This window comes from Agelaius phoeniceus, chromosome 1 (assembly GCF_051311805.1).
Source record: "Agelaius phoeniceus isolate bAgePho1 chromosome 1, bAgePho1.hap1, whole genome shotgun sequence".
Lineage (NCBI taxonomy): Eukaryota > Metazoa > Chordata > Aves > Passeriformes > Icteridae > Agelaius > Agelaius phoeniceus.
In genome coordinates, this window is record NC_135265.1 from 19064431 (window position 1) to 19082508 (window position 18078).

General features: G+C 36.4%; 1 protein-coding gene across 4 annotated transcripts in view; it reads right to left on the minus strand.

The window, feature by feature from the left end:
• The window catches only part of MLLT10 (MLLT10 histone lysine methyltransferase DOT1L cofactor), a 123988-nt gene that overhangs the window by 86053 nt on the left and 19857 nt on the right, over positions 1-18078 (minus strand). For 3 of the 4 annotated variants that reach the window (XM_054649494.2, XM_054649485.2, XM_054649477.2), the window contains exons 4-5: positions 15232-15286; positions 2803-2912 (exon numbers count right to left, since the gene is read on the minus strand). In XM_054649494.2, coding sequence (XP_054505469.1) covers positions 2803-2912; positions 15232-15286 — 165 coding nt within the window. The remainder of the gene's footprint in view (positions 1-2802; positions 2913-15231; positions 15287-18078) is intronic. The other variant, XM_054649532.2, reaches the window with a different exon arrangement.

Here is an 18078-nt window from a genome sequence, read left to right on the forward strand (position 1 = left end):
AAACATTAAATTAAGTACTATGTCCTAGCAAAACTTAAAAAATATTCACTTTAAAGTCTACAGTATAATACAGTATAATTTCTCCCTCATGGTAATTTTATTTGGCCTCTATTTTCCCCCAATTCTATATGCTAGTGTTCTATACATATCCAGCCATGCACAGAGAATTATTCAGAACTTCACAGGAAATAATATCATACTTAAAATCTCCTATTCCAACCTGAGCTGACAAACAGAATTAAATTATCACCAAGGCTCTCTAAGAAAAGAAACAACTCCAGTCATTTTTTCCTAATTACATGTTTACATTTGTTCTCAATGTGCAACAAATGTTTCAAGAACTGTTTGGCATACCTATTTCTCAAAAAAACAGCTTTTCTTTCAATTTTTATGCAAATTAATAAAGTCCGAGTGAAATGCTGTACAAAATTTCTGATCTAAAAAAGTATCATTTAAATAAACAAAATTTATCTTGAATAGCAATAGGAGTAGAAGGTGAAATTACTGCAAGCTACATGAAAAGGGAACTAATAGTTTTACTGGGTTTGGGGGGTATTGCTCAAGAATAGCCTACTTGGGAACCCATGGCAGTTTAACCACAGCAGTGCTAAACTCAGCAGCAGCTACAGACTTAGCCACAGTTGGGAGTTCCCTGCCAGCCAATACTTCTCTAAATTCAGTGCTGACACAACCAGACTGCTGCTGGCACTGCAGTTTGATTGCTTTCAGAAGGTTTGCTGGAGCAACTGCAGTATAGCCATTTCTTGGATTCCCCTGACATCCACAGCTGCTATCTCCCTGACCCAAAAAGACCAAATAATGACAGTGAAATCTGAGTTCTGTAAAAACAGAGAACAAAAATAATATAATTTGCAGGCTAGGGGTGTGACCCCAAACTTTGGCATTTCTGACACTGATCTCATTGTACTTCACAATAAACTGTATTACTGATGAAAAGTAGTTTTAGGCTGACTGCTAACATGGAAAATAGACCTCAATCAGAACACCTGCCCAGAGCACAGAGAACGAAGAGCTGGACAGCACCAGGAACTCTCTCTATATTAACTGTGTGGTGCTAGTAACTATCTTGTGAGAAAGAAAAACACACTAAGTATAGACAACAAAAATGGAAACTAGAATTTTAGTAGCAAAACACAACTGTATCATCATACATTTAGAACAAGAACTGTTTGAGAAAGAAGAAACTTTCGTTATGATGAAAAGGAATTAAGACTAAAGAGAGAGACAAACGATGGACTTTGTCAACAAGTAATAATAAAAGATGCAGAGTACATTTTTTGAAGTTACAAGGATTTACTCATCCAATATCCAATTACCATCAATGGAAATAGTGCAAGATAAAACAAAATTCAAAGTGTTCCATGAAATTTCTGAAGGACATTAAGGGAGAAACACTACCAATTAAAAAAAAATTATGACTGACTGCTATTCAAGGAAAAAGAAAACAGATGTTCTGCTTCCTCAGAATTGAGGAGAGAGGGGAAATAAACTCATCTGTTATAGAAAATCTTTACTGCTTTGTGCCCAAACAGAAACATTTTACTAGCTCTGTACTGAATCTCGTTGTTGCATGTTCTTGCAAATGCAGAGGGAAGCAAAGAGTGAGATGCCAATAGAGATGCTCAGACAGTAACGAGAAAGCTTAAGAAAAACTTAGACTTTGACTCCTGGTTTTTCAGCTACACTGGTAAATAAGATGGACAAAACGCATTGACAGCAACTGGAGAAAGTGAACTGAAAAGGAAAAGACCAAAGAAAGAAAAAAGGAAAAAGGCTAGAAACATTGAGGGGGAGCCCATAAATCAAAGATGGAAACTTGGAAAGGGGATGTTGGAGGTGTGAGAAGTCACAGAGGCAACGTGAACAGGGACTGGTCTCCCTGTAGGAAGAACACAAGAGGAGATGTATGCCTTTTTCTTCTTTCTCTTTTTTATAACACAGTCTATTCCTACTTTATTCCATTGTCCACAAACTACCATAAAATAAAGTAAAAAAAAGAAACTAGAGGTTAAAAGAACAACACAAGAAAAATATGTAACACAACTAATCAGAAATTCAGACAGTTTGCATCTGCAGAAGGAAACATAGAAAAGCCAATGTAGTTAAGTGAGGAGAAAGTAACACAAGTGAAATAAGAAAAATGTAACTATCAATAAACAACACTAACAACCTACTGGTTTATTGCTCTGCCTTTTTGGGCTTTTTTTTAATTTGAAGTCTCACACTTTATAAAACATTCCATCTCACTGACAATTACTTACAAGCATTCTCCTATAAGCAAATAATGCTACTAAAGTGAATGTTGTTTGCAAAGGGAAAATTCTGCAAGTATTTGCCTTAATATATTAGCATACCTCTCTGTGCTAAAAGAAATGTTTATAAACATATTTATGTTAATATCAACACTTAAAACACTAGGACTTTGTGGTAATCAATAATAAAATCTCATATAAGCTGCAATAGTATTTTAACTTATAGAAAATATTTCAAGATTCCTTTCAAAATAAACTGTTATTCAAAGATCATGGCATTTTCAAATACCGAAACAGTCCCTAATCTAAAGACTAATAAGAGATGGCAGATAACCTTACAGCTAAATTTAATAATACGGCTTTCTTAATTCTTCAATTTATCATAAAGACATTGCAGAAAACTTACAGCATTACTGCAGACGTTTAGGAATTTTATATAAAGTGCATTCTAAGAAGCATACTTTAATACCATAAAATTTCAGAAGTTTAAAAATAAATACATTAAATATAAAAAGACATAGAATTATACCTTATTGTAACGATCATGAGGAACAGACTGCAACACGATAGGCTCCATTGTAGAAACATTTGCAAACTGCACCTCGGGAATGTACAGAGCACAAACCACATGAGCCCAACCTACAAAAAGTTATAATTGTATTTAATGTTTTCTAGAAGCTTAAAGGAAATTTCAATGTAGTACAATTACAGTACAAAGAACCTTTTACAACACTTTTTTTTCCACAGACTACTTTAACTGTTTAGAATATTAAGGACATAAATTACACTTAAGTCATGTTTACATTTCATTTCTGTTATCCAAAGTTTAGATGATCAGTAATACATTTTTTAATGTAGTCAGAGAGAATTTATATGTGTAATACTCCATGAAATTCAAATACTAATGATTTATACAAACAGTGACACACAAACAGAAAAATGATTATTTTGTTTAATTTCTTGGATTAATACAGTCATTGCATAAAAGCTACTCCAAGTCCTGCAAAAAGGAAGCAGCATCTGACCAAACTGGTATTCTTACAAGAATAGCATCATAGAAGACTCCTGTGTATAATTTTTATTTTAAAAACATCATTCTGATTTGAATAGACTCCTGTTTCTTTCTGTAGATAGAAATTTCAACACATATGCACACCCTCACATCCCCTCTATGAAATTTCTTGCTTTTCCATTTATAAAGTTGTGGCCAACTCATTTTTTCATAGGAATACAAATACCTATAACCAGTCCTATTCTAATTCATTAAATTGGGATCAATAAATGATTAGTTATTTACCATACTGTGCTTTAACAACATTTTAAGAAAGCCAATATTCTTAATTGTCTGACATTTGGTTGGATGGAGGTGGGGGAAAATTCCAAGTGAGAAACAAACCTACGAATTGGAAGCCTTTTTTTGACAGAGATCCTGAGAGCTATTGGTTTGTTTCAGAGGAGGACCATATGCCATAACTGTAGATTTGCTGCTACATAGCTAATCCAACATATTGCTACACTGACATTAACAGTAGAATTATTACAAGTATCATCATCTCATCCAGAAGTGAATTTGGTGCAGCTAATCACCTGCTACAAATTCTGTTCTTCCCCAAGAAGAAAACTAAAGTCTATTGTCACAAGACCCTCAGTAAACTTTAAAAATAATTCTTCTTTCCTCCTACCCAGGCTTACTTGTATGCAAACATTAAGGACATAAAATGACAGACTTAAATAATTAGATAATCTAGCAGGTTATTAGATTAGGCAAGCAAAGTAAATTATCATTGTGCAAATGCATGCTATAATAAAAATAAAAACAACAACAATAATAAACCCCCCCCAAAAAAAACAGAAAGAAAATTAAACACAAACCCCACCATATACTGTCTCACTGCAGATCATTCTGAGCTTTCATCTTGGATTTTCTCTTTTCAACTACTCTACAGAATCTAAAAGGTCTTCATTTCTTCACCAAACTGTACTGACTCTTAAATGGTGCTAAACACAAAGCTGTGCTTGCTCACAGTAGTATTGTTGAGACTCTGGAATGGTATTTAGAAGAAAAAGCAATTAAGCAATTCCTGATACTTTTCTTAAAGCACCAGTCTTCTCCAGCTTCTGCCAAGGGACCTGGTGTTTCCCCTCTCTATTTACTAAACTGGTAGTTACAATTTCTATGAAAAATGGAAAGTGCACACACACACAACAGTTACAAAAACACCACACATATCCTTCTAGTGTTTCAACTGCTACTAAATACAGTATCTGTGCTGCTCCCTGTCTTTATTCACAAACAGTCTTTAGAATTATTCTGTAAAGAAGACATGAGACAAATAAAAGTGCAGGGTAAAAAACTGTATAAACAGACAACTTCAGCTGCTTTTAAAACCTGTTCCAAGAGACCATTTTAAAATTATCATTAACAGACAGATTGAGGGGAAAAAAAAACTATAAAAACCACAACCTTTTTTGTTCACTTGTCTACTTGAAGTATCTTCAGGGAAAGAGTATTTATAAGGGCTTTTCTAAGAATTGCAAACTGCCTTAAGCCAGAATCATCTTACTAAAGACAAATAAATGTTAATATGGTGTTAATGATGAATATTTATCTTTAAATGTTCTCTCAAAAAATTAACTCAAATAGAAACACCATTTATCTAATAAAGCCATTAAACCAATAAAAAAGTGACACTGAAATTTTGAAAAAAAATAAACCTTCTTCAGTTGGCTACACATAATCAGATGGCAAAAGCTTTTACCTCATATGTAATTAAGTCTGTACTCTAGTTACAGTTACATATAATGGAAAATTATTATGTAAACATACAAAATATACCAGAGACATTAGGGGGAAAAAAATCACTTACTAAGTGAACTGAAATTTAGGTAGGTAAAGAATTTTTACTATAAGGAATCAGTTTCAGGAACAACTTTAACTGAATAGTGCTCCACCACTATCCAAAAAAAAAAAAAAAAAACCAACCACAATATATTCCTATTTACAAATAGGAAGTACATATCCAAGACAGCTGTGGCCAGTAACAGGCTTTTAACTTTCATGAGACCAAAGCCAGGATCTATATAATGAAACAAATGAAGCACCACAGCACCAAAACACTTTTTGAGCATATGTTAATAAGTGCCCACGGAATTGAGGACAAGGGACATTTTCCACTGGTTTCCATCTGGCACCTTCAGATGCCAGATAATCTGGCCTTGTTGGAAAATCACAATAATATAATAAATCACAATGATGCCCAACAATAATTTAACCAGAGGGGTGGTTGCAGCACCCTTATGTTACCAGCCTGAAATGCCTACACCAAAAAAAAAGCCTAACTCCAGCACCAGCATCCACTTGGATTCAAGACACCCTGTACACAAGTTCTTAAATATTCTTTTGTCGAAAGTTTAACTGGTGAAGAAATACAGAATTGTGAGAGAGCAGCACTCAGCTGACCTGGAAGTGTCAAGGAGAGTTCCCTTTAGGAAGAGTAAGGAAGATACTTTTCCATAACAAATGTGGTTAAGGACTGGTTGTCTAAAGGTCCTGCGCAATCTCCACAGTTAACTCAAGGTCTGTAGACTCCTCCACAAAACTTTCATACTTAAGGGAGGTCAAGAAGATTCCATTTTGCCATGTAAGAACCAGAGAGTAGGAGAAAAACAGAAAAAAAGCAAACAAGAACCATTTTCCCAAGCATCAAGAGAGTAGCCACCATAGCTACAACGCATAAGCACAGAAGTAAGGACGCCTACAGCCCACGTGTGAGAGATGTCCTTGGTCCCACTGATGAGAGAATCAGCTACTAACCTATAAACAGTTTTACTTGTCATGTTTTGTTCAACTGAGAGCGTTCCTGACTATATAACACAGTGCAAAAACACCTTCCTGATCCTCTGCTGACATTTCCTTCTCTTTCAGACAACTACTCAGGCTGAGCACAGGGATCAGAGTTCCAGCAGAATAAAGGACCTATTGCCACGTTCAAAGTTGAATGCTTTTGTCTTCTGTTTTCTACTGGATGATAACTGCTTTCTTTGTCTGCAGGGACAAAGAAACATTCTAAAGACACCCATCCAAACTGTACATAGAAGCCTGTATGAGAAGTAAGCATTTAAAAGGATGTGTGGTATTTAAGACTACCTTAAAATACATATTTTTCCATTTACTCCATCTAAGCCGTAAAGTTTGCACTATAAACTTCCTATTCAAATCACTTACTACATTATTCTAGGGCAATTAAAATTTCATCAGCAACTATACACCTTTCCCCTCCTTCTCATCCAGGAATAAAAAAAACATCGCTAAATCCAGTCCTTTTAAGCTTTACCAATGTTTAAGTGTGAAAAATACCATTGTATACCCATGTTTTAAATTATAAAATAAAAACTCCAACAGCACTGTTATACGCATTCAAAAACATCCAAAACATTCTCCCTAGTTTCTGTTGCAACTGAAACTATTTTATCAGCTTTCCTCTTCACCCAAACATTGCACAGAAATAACAGCAAGATATTCCTATTTTTTCTTAACTGTTTTTCAAATTTAGCCAGGAACCCATGAGATTTTTGAGATCACTTTTGTTCCAAATGTGTTCATTAAACCCATCTCCATAAACGATATAATTTACTCTTTAAATCAATGATAAGCTTCCATTCACTTCAGTTGTGTATGATTTGAATCCAGACAAATGGCCACGGACTAGTACTTGCTTTTTAAATTTTACTTATGAAACTTGCAGTAATTGCTAACAAACTCTTACTATCCCCACTGAACTCCTTATATCCAATGTACTTTTGGTTTCATCTCACTTTCAGGACAACTTTAACTGGAAGAGAGGGCAGGACACATGTTTTTGCAAATAGAGATACTGTCAGCTTGCAAAATGTTGTTAAAATTTTTCCTTATATTCAGATTTTTTAAATTTTATTTATTTTTCAATCTTCAAAACTGTGGCCTTTTGACATATGTGCCTTCTCAATAGTAGTATTTTTACCAGATGATATTGCTTGCCTTGCTTGCTTTAAAATGAACTTAATTTCTTGGTTTTCAACTAGAAAGCCTAAGAAACATATCATAAGGATTCAAATTAGCCATCAAGTTTGCCTATTTCTGTGCATTCTTACTAGAATTGTTTTCTCTGAAACTGCGAAAGAAAACCCCTCAGGCTACGATGGAGCTGACACATTCACTGCCTCTTTTGCTTCCAAAAAACCCAAGATTCTACAACAATCAGTGTCTCCATCCAGAAAGTGTAAAACATAGTTTTTAGTTTTTATTTATTGGTGATAGACTAAGTTAAAAATACTTACTTCAACTGCACTTTCAAGATCAGTAACTTTGGGAAATGCTGCTTACCTTTTACAAAAAAATCCAGTGTGCTTTCTAAGAAAACATCATACAAATATAACTAAGGCATTTTCCTTTGGAAATATCTTAGAAAAAAAAATTCTACCAACTTTCAAACAACATGAAAAACCACATATAAAGCAACTCTGAGATCTGCTTTGATAACACTAATGAAACTAATTTTTTCCAATATCAAAAACTGGAAATTCATGCTGAAAAGTCTTCAAAGTTTAAATACACCATATGAGACTTGCAACATTTCACTTAAATGTATTTTTACCACCACAGAATCTATCCAAATGTTACCAATCATCACTCAGATTTTTATTTATTGTGCCTTACTGATTTTTAACTCAGTGCAAGCCTAGCAGTACATACTTAGCAGGCAGAATTTTATTCACTAATGTTCAGAGTAACAAAGCTCAGACTTCAGACCCCTAGCTGAAAATAAATAGTTGATCTGTTATCCCAATGTGACAGAGAAAAGTAATTCCTAGCAATTCTACCATCAGCAAACACAAGACTGTTGCCAACAGAGAGCTCTACAAGTAGAAGTAAACTCTACCAAAGTAAATTAACAAAGAAAACCCAGGAACATAAATAATACACAGTATGTTACCCATCTAAACTGCCTTCCAGTGCAAGTTTTCAAGCCTTGTTTTCATCGTCTTTGACTTCACAATAAAATAACAGCAACAAACATATAACCCATCCTACCATCCACAAGAGGGGAAGCTCATGTCTTGCTGATGAGCTAAGAGGCACAGAGCAGGGACTCCCTACGAGCCACAGACATTGCTGAAGCTGTGCAGCAGAGCAGTAAGGCACTGTGGAGACCAGCATTGTGAAGCCACACTGAACTCCAGCCACAGAACCAGCCTGGTAGCACAAGAGCTCTGGGATATTATCACTGTCCCCAAACCATGCAGCAATGTCAGAGCAAAATTTGTTTATGTATTCTAAGTTCCTAAAGAGTCCATCACATTTCATTAAAGAAATCTTACTTTGTTTGTAACTACAGCTCACTCCCAAACCAAGAGAATGTATGTATTATTCTAGCATGGAAAAAATCTTTATTGCAATGTTAGTTTCTTATGGGGGTTGCTTTAAGTTGTCCATTAGGATAATTAGGATATACCTCAATCCATTTCAGCTGTAGATTGTCACTGAAAAGCAGGATCTCACTGTTCACTTTCAACTGTACATCCTTGTCCTCTCCTTGCAGTATGAGTTTGCTGTGTAGCAGGGCAAATAATTTTTTTCATTAATCTTATTACTGAATTTGTGGGAAACTTAATGGTTTACCTTTGAGCAAGATGAGTCAATGGTTTGAAGCAATCCACACTGAGGTCACATGATTATCATATACAAAACCATCAGTGCAGAAACACCCAGTCAGGGGAAAACCACAGTCCCCTCCTTTCAGCAGAGGTCAACAGCTATCCTAGATTACATGAAATTGCACCCTCCATTTCCACAACTATCAGATCTGCTGACTGACCCAAAGGCTGAGCTCTATCCAACTCTGCTGGATTCACCTTTCAAACATGTACTTAAGACCATTACTGTTACTCTTTGCCAAAGGAAAAGATTAAGCACTATTTTAAACCTTTAGTTAAGTGTCTCCTCATTAAGACATTCCATGTATTTTTAACCCTGCTCTTCCTTTCCTGTTAAAACAAGAAAACTTGCAGATAAGAAATCTGTCAGCTGAAGTTACTGTCTTTTCTTTATTCTACTGAATAAAGATTTAGAGTTTGCTACAGTTAATACGGCATTATTCATATTATATTGTTTGATCCACTCTTTGAAGACAGGTAAAAAGAAGGTGCCACACTAACCACTACAGCTCTCACTGTTGTAGTTGGTAGCCAACCTCCTCATTGGTATAGAATGGACAATTTGTTTAAAAGGTAAAAAAAATACTATTTGTCTATGAAGAAAAAGGCTTCATCCTACAAAGTCCTACTACTGAATTTCACAAAATACTCCATTTAGAAAAATCTGGACCTCAAGTAAAGAATTGATTTGTTTTGAATAATAACTCTGCAGCACAACAAATAGTTTGTTTTCAAAACAGCTACAGATGAAATTCCATAGGTCCACTGAGTAAGCTAATAGCTTTCATATTATCTGGCATGCTATGGAATTATTGAGTTTCTTCCACCTCTCTCAAGAAATCCTTTCATACAACAAAAGGAAGAAATATGTAAATAGGCACCTAAAACTCTATTTAAAATTTTTCTACATATACACTGTGATTATCAGTAATATAAATGATAAATACACAATACTTTATATGGTAATACATTAATTTCTATTAATGCAGTATTTTAAATTTATTATCTTTTTTCCTCTTTCCCAGTAAAAAAAAATTACACACTGCTGTAAATCTGCTCAAAAAGGCCAGAACATTTGTAGGTAAGCACTTCCAAAATGCATACATCTCAGTGTGTACATATAACATTATACCATCCACATTCTTAGACATTAACACCAAGAAAACTCATCAGAACAGTAAACCAGACAGTGAGATTCTAATAATAACAACAGCAACAGGAAAGCCTAGCATATAATGTTTTTATAGACTTGGGAGATCCTGCCACTAAGCCAGGGGGTGGGAAGAGGGTCTGGACCATGACATAAAACCACCACATTGTTCGCTGGCCTTTCCCCAAGCAGCTGCATGAAAGAAGTCTTGGTGAAAAGTCATACAAAGAATGCTGTTACACAGCATTCCTGATCATCATCCACTGGAATCAGATTTCAAAGTAACAACTTGTATAGCAAAATCCAACCTTTTAAGCTTGCAGAAAATTGTGGAAAAAGATTACTGCAAGAAAACTATTTAAATGCGAGATGCACTATATTAGATACAAGTGAACAATTTGCTTAAAAAACAGAATGCATACTCAGTACTATGAGAAGATAAAAGAACTGGGATTCAAAAAGCTATAATCAGTCCAAATGGTCATGATTTTATTTCCTCCTCACTGAGTGTCAAAAATCCAAAGGAAATTACTGCAACAGTTTAGGAAATATTATGAACTGAAAGGCCCAAAACTGTCAAATGCCAATAGTTCTCAAGTGTTTTCAAACAAATGCTCACTTGTTACATCTCTGTTTTTCCAAAAATGTGTTTATATTTTATCCAACTACTAATCCACTTACCAATCCACCAAGCTAAAGGAAAATTAATCTTTCAATAGCCTTCTTACATGTAAGACAGCAAATCAATAAGCAACTCATATACGCATCAGGTTTTCTCATTTTAAAAAACTTTTATATTTAGTCATGTTTAAAACCACAACATGAACATGAAAACCAAATTCATCAAGGAATTCTGTCAACAAAAATATTCAGAAAGAAAAGTTGCTTTTTCAAGTCAATCTTCCTTTTCTACTTTTAATATCAATAAGGAAAGAATAAATAAAAATAAAAAAATAAAATAAAATAAAATAAAATAAACACACAGGTAATAGCCTAATGGAGTTTATGTAATTTCAGTCTCTGAACACAGGAAAAGTCCTCATGTTTATGTAAAAACAAAGTCCATATGCAGGAAGGATTATTTTTTGCTCACAAAACTTAACCATAGCCCTAAGACAGTCATAGGTATTAGGCAAACAAAGTATTAAAACTTATTCAAAGCTTATTCCTAAAGTTTCTGACAAACATCCTGCTCATAACTATGCAATGTCCTATTACTCTTAAAACTTAATTAAATCAAATGTATAGCTAAATACACTCAACTCTTAACAATCCTTAGGACAGATAAGCCCATTGACAGATAAGCCACACCACAGATAGTAGTCAGACTCCACTCAGCTAAATCTAAGAGTATTGTTTCTAGGATCTGTGTAAGTGCAGGAGCAGAATAGCCATTCTCACACAGTGCAGAGACTGAACAAGCACCTGCAAACAGACCTTAGCTGTTCCTGCCCAAGGTCACTTTAAGTCTCTGACAATGGAAAGCATAGGAGGGACACTGAAGCAGACTAGGACATACCCCACACAAATCCAGACTCCATTATCTCTATGGGATCACTTCAGGTTCTGATAACATCACCAGTAGCCACCATCACCAAGCCAAGAACAGGCAGTCATCTGTGTACTCTCCAGCATACCCAAAAAGGTTATGGGAAGAGCTATTGGAAAGGTGAGCACAGAATAACTGACCCTTGCCATCCCAGTTTGCAAATACCAAGTATCAAATTTGATCAAATAAAACCATGAGGTACCAGGTTCAAAAGAAACTCGTGGACACATCCTACTGATCAGCCTTGCCACGCATGGACACTAAACTTATACTTTATACAGAAGGGAACACTTCAGTAGTGTGATGGACTCATCTTCCATCAAATACAAAAATACCATGTCTGGAGCAAGAAGTCCCAAAGCATAAATGCTTGTAGGTTAGGAAACTATTCTGAGAGGGCAAAGAAGAGCCTTCTCAAGAATCTAGTTCATAGTGTCAAAGAGAGCAGGACAAATGTTGTTTGGCCTCCATGACATGTTCCTCTCCTATTACTATCTCAAGCTGTCACTTTCAAGTTCTCTGTAAAATCCATGACAGCACTCTCCAATAATGCTGTATTTCAGAAATCACTGAAAACTGTAACTCTGTATTTGCCATAGATGACACTAGAGGACCCACATTAACCTGATAAGCACAACTAAGGCAGAGCCAAACTCCAAACAGAAATATAAAATCTAAAAAAACGGTGATCTCTAAAAGGTCAGATAAGCAGGAACAGGCCAATAAAAGGAGGGGCAGCAGGAGGAAGAATGCATACAAAGGAACCTTGCACTGTGTGGGGAGGTGGGAGAGAGGGACAAAAAACTCACAAAATACCAACACAACCACACCATATGCTACCATAATATATAGTCAATTAATTATAGTTATAGTCAGTTAATAATACTTCTAAACAACACGAGTTTGATTCCCAGACTACTGCCATACATGCAGTGCCCCAGAGTTCTTAAAGGCAAGACAACACCATTACAGAAGAGCCCTAAGATTAGGCTGCCTTCAGTTAAAGCTGTGCAACTGACTTAAGACAGATCATATACAGGTTGCTGCTAAAAGAACCCTCCTGGCCATTCCTCCTATCAGCATTAGCATGGGCAGCTAGGTCAGGGAAGTTTTCATGCAGCTGAAAAAGAATGTAGGGCAGAAAAAAAAAGGAAAAGTTTTAAAAACAAGTACCATCACAAAGGAGGAGGAAACAATGTATAGCAAGGACCCCCACTGCAGTAACAGCATCTTACTGCAGGTTATGAAAATCACAGAGCACTACAGTAAAAGCTCAGTAGCCCATTAATCTTCCAAACATAAAAGAAAATATGGTACCTTCAATGCCCAAAACACAGTCCTTCACCTTATTATAAAGCAAATATCTAGAAGACTTAAAAAAAAAAAAAACCTACAGGAGCAGCAGGCCATGTGTGGGCTAAACTATCTGCATATTCAAAATAAAAAGCACACTGGTTTTTTTTGGCTACAAAATGAAGTTATTTGTTGCCAGAAGGCAGAAAGAAGAAAAACCTTCTATCACTGACTTAAAATCAGCAATTTCTTCTCTTGTCCTGAAAAGTTAAAACCATTTAATTATCTCTATACTTTGGGAAAGACTGCATAATTACAAATTTATAAAGCTAGATCCTTACAAGATTTTACCAAAAATGTTTGTTTCCAAGTTTCTTCTCAAATACCTGCATCTTTTTATGATTCACTTGGCAACAAAAGGTCTTAACAGCATTAAAAAAAATAAGTATTAACCTACTTAAAACGCCATTTCAACTGGCAAGCCCATTATCTGATCTTCAACAGTATTTCTTTAAGTCTAAAAATCTTCTAGTACAATCTTGTTAGGCAACTTTATGAAAGGAAAATTTCAGGTAAGAATTCAGATTTCTGAAATGCAACACCAGTCAAAGTATTTTCCAAGGTGCACATCCTCCTGTAAAGCTATTATTTAAAAAACATTTGGTCCATAAAGTAGAATTTGCTGTTTCAACACCATGGACAAGAGGCTGGGTGTTTTCAGAAGAAAATATAAATTCCTATGCATCTCAACTATGAAATATTCAGTATGAAATTTTCACTGATGAAAACACTTGGGTATTAAAATTATAGTACAGTGTTATATCTTTGCTATTGAAACTTAAAGCATTTCAATCTTATAGAGTAATTCACTTTCAGCCAAGAACTAATAATTACAATTAATAGAGCCATAAGAGAGATAACTAACAGGATGCTCACATCATTGATGCACGCTATCAAAGTAAGTTCTCAAGACTTCATGCTAAGAAAGTTTCAAGACCACCACAGCATAATAGCAAAGCATTCCCAAATACTACTTTAAGTATAAAACTAGAACACACCTCAGCTACTTCATACTTCACAAATTTTCCTGTATATTTCAAGACGTTTGAGGCTTTCTTATTACTATTTCCTAAAAGTAAAGTGCCCAGCTGCCATTTCTAAAGAAATTAATTCAACATTGCATGTATTGACATGAGAGGAATAATAAAGAAGAGGAATAAGACTTAAGTACTGGGTATTAAATTGAGTGATGTGTTTGAGTCAGTTGACACTAAAATGGTAAACCTAGAGCATAGATAGATAGATAGATATGAACAGAGCAGTCAAAGGTACACAAGGGAAAGGATAGATCAGCACAAACATGAGCAGGCCCTGTGTTCCTGCAATTCAACTGCAACAGAAATAGCAAAGCTGCATCAACACTATGTTAAGATACAAATTAGCTAGAATATCATGTACACAGCATAGAATCTGCAGAATACAATTTCCATAGACTGTCCAAGTGAATTCCAGAATACAGATCATACTTTCTCCTCTCACAAGAGAAAAGGCTCAGTATCAAAGTAACCAGGCTATTTACAGATACATGATGGATGGGAATTTAGAAGTATCTACCAGAGAGAGAAGGCAGCATTCCAAAAGTGATTCAAAAGTTAATTGAAATTTTACACTCATATCACCCAGCTATTAGTATAAATATAATCAAGCCAGGATATTCAGTGGAGACTTTGTCTAGCAGTTCTACTCAGCAGGAGCAGAACTGATGATAACCTGAACAGTGAAATTAGGAAGATGCAAGGGAGAGGTAATCACTACTGCAACTTTCCAGCTCTAACTTCTTTGTTACAGAACCTATTAGTAAATCAGGCATGAAAGAGTCAACCTTTGAAAATGCACTGGTGCATTCAGTCTGGGCTATAGACATAAAAATTCCACTTTCCTCCATGAATGGTGCACTTTCAACAGCTTTCTGTAATGCTCAGGCTCCAACTAAATACACATAAAATTCATCCATTTTACCCATTAAATCTTACGTTAAAATGCAGTTTTTCTATTGTAACTTTTTTCGTAAAAACAAAACCAAGAATAATGACAGATGTCCTCAAAGTAAATTGAACCTGAAGTGGACAAATAAGGGTTACTCTAAAACAGTTATCTCTTTCCCAAGCAGTCAGTGTTTTCTTTTATGTTTAGGATCCCTATAATTTTTTTCCACAGATTTACTTCCCTCATACAAAATAAGAGAGTTCACAAAAAGCAAGAATAAAACTTACCCCCATTATCTGTTCTCTTTAAAGCACCATCCTTATGAGGGCATAATTCACATCTCTAGGAAAAAAAGCAAAAGTAAAATAAAAAAATGGAATGATCACAGAGGCATTGAAAAAGAAACCACACACATTAAAACTGTTATCTGATATTAAGGAAGCAACCATTCTTTACAAGTGAATGGGTGTGTTTTCCCTTAACCTTTACTTGAATATTAATGTTATTTTGTGAAAAATAAAGCTTTCTCCTCCAGATCTTGAAACTATGACACACATTAAAGCTACTTGCAGTTCTACCTCCAATTTTCTTCCTGGGTTTCACACCCTGGAATTCTGGAGACAAGCCTCCAAAAACTACAGCACAGGGTAGACTTAAATGCCAATTTGCTTGGACATAGTCCAAAAGTCTTTACTGTATTTCCTTGTCCTAGGCTCTCTGTATTGACCAAGATGGTCAATCATGAAGAAGTGCTGTGGATATGACCAGCACAGGTGCACATAGCTTTGGCTGGCTACAGTCTCTGCTGGCTGCCACTTATCCTGAGAGACAAAAACCAACCACACTTTCTGTCTAAGAAAAAGGAGGTCAGAAGTTGACAACTGTAGCAAAAACACGTGTCTAGAAATAAGCAGTTTGATCACAAAATGACAGAATAAGCTGAGTTGCAAGGGACCCACAAGGTTCATCAAGGCCCAACTCTTAACCCTGCATACCACCACCCCAAGAGTCGCCTCAATGTGCCTGAGAGTATTGTACAAATGCTTCTGGAATTCTGTCAGCACTCCTGGAGCTGTGACCACTTCCCTGGGGAGCCTATTAAGTGTATAACCACAGTCAAGGTGAAGAACATTTATCTAATATCCAACCTAAACTTCTCCTGACACAACCTCAGGCCATTCCTTCAGGTCCTGTCACTGGTCACCACAAAGAAGAGATCAGTGCCTGACCCTCCTCTTCCCCTGGAGGAAGTTGTAGGCTCCAATCATGTTCTCCCTTAGTCTCCTCCAAGGTGAACAACCCAAGAGACCTCTGCTGCTCCTCACAGGCTTCCCCTCAATGCCCTTCACCATCCTCATGGCCCTCCTTTGGGCACTCTAACAGTTAAGTGTCTTTTTATATTGTGACACCCAGAACTGCCCCCAGCACTCGAGGTGAGGCCGCCCCAGCTCAGAGCAGAGCAGGACAATCCCTCCCTTGCCCTGCTGGCCATGCTGTGCCTGATGCCCCCCAGGTCAGGGTTGGCCCTCCTGGCTGCCAGGGCACTGCTGGCTCAGGTTCAACTTGCCACGGACCAGGACGCCCAGGTCCCTCTCCACAGGGCTGGCTCTCCAGCCTCTCATTGCCCAGTCTGGCTGTACACCCAGGGTTACCCCATCCCAGGTGCAGAGTCTGGCATTTGCCCTTCTTAAACTTCATACTGTTATGGACTGCCCACTCCTCTAATTTATTAAGTTCTCTCTGCAGGGCCTCCCTGCCTCCAAGGGATTCAACAGCTCCTGCGAGTTTTTTATCACTTGCAAACTTGGATAGTGTCCCTTCTAGTCCTGGGTCAAAGTCACCTATGATGTAATATTCTTCCAACATACACCAGGATCACAACAGAACAGTTTTTCTGCTATCACTGCCTCCTATCAAGCTCCTAATATCATGTTTATCTTTGTGTCCTAGAGCATGCAAAGAGATGACAGAAATTACTAGATTTGACCCACACTCCAAGTGCTCCACATTACAAGCACAGGAACACCACTATAGGGGATCCCAAACCTAGGAATGACCATATTATAACCTTTATATATTTCCAGATTAGGGACAACTCAGAGCATAGAAACCTAATAATCTTAAGCAAATCAAGATCATCAGATGCAAACTTAACACCATATCCTTCAAACAGAGTGGGACACCTGCTCTCACTGTTCCCTGAACAGAGCTATTTTCCATTACCAGCTAACTGACAGCAGATAAAGGAGCCTATGATGCTAGCAGTACCTCAGAAACAGATTGTGCAAACTTATTTGAGGAACTAGAAATTCCATTCCTGAAATTCATATGGCTAAAGTATATCTTGAGGACTGTCTTAACCTGTAAGAAATTTGCAGTACTATCTTTCTTAACCTGTAAAAAAATTATATTAGAGCAAAGAGGCTTTCATAGAGGATAAAATAGAAAAAAACTTATTTTTTCTCAGTGCACTGGTATGAGAGCTGCACACTGAAAGAAGAATCTTTAGAATTGTAGCCTTTTGTCTTTTGCTTCACTCATCTCTCTCACACTTTCACAAAAATGATCAGCAATTTATTGAAAGTCAGCATTAAGTCTATGTGAAATTTAGATACAAAAGTGGCTGAAAACATCTTAATCATTCTGCAAGTTGCCTGCAAACTTGGATCATTACTTCTTCTTGTTTTTGTTTTTTTTTTTTAGTCAAGACACTGAAATGAACTGCTCAGTTCATTTTAAACAAAATCCTACATATTCAGTATATTTGTGAGCTGTATCTTAACACTTCAGCTCTCCAAATATTAAATACTGAAGTGCTGAGAGACACACAGTAACAACAGTTTCATTTCAGCGAATGTCTCATACACTGAACTAGATTCCTAAAGAAAGAAGCCTGGTATGCATTGATGGTCACAGTGCAATAAAGTTGGTTCCCAACCCAAAGCTGCAAGCTGGCAGCTTAAAGCCAATGAGAGGAGATGATATAACTGAGAGAAGAGAAGCTGTTAACAGATTCTGCCTTGCCCCACCTCTGCAAGCCTATGGAAGTCTGACATACATTTTCAGTAGTGGCAAAACCAGTTTAGGAGGTTCTATTCTCCCTTTCACCTCCCCCTCATTAATTTCTCCCTCCA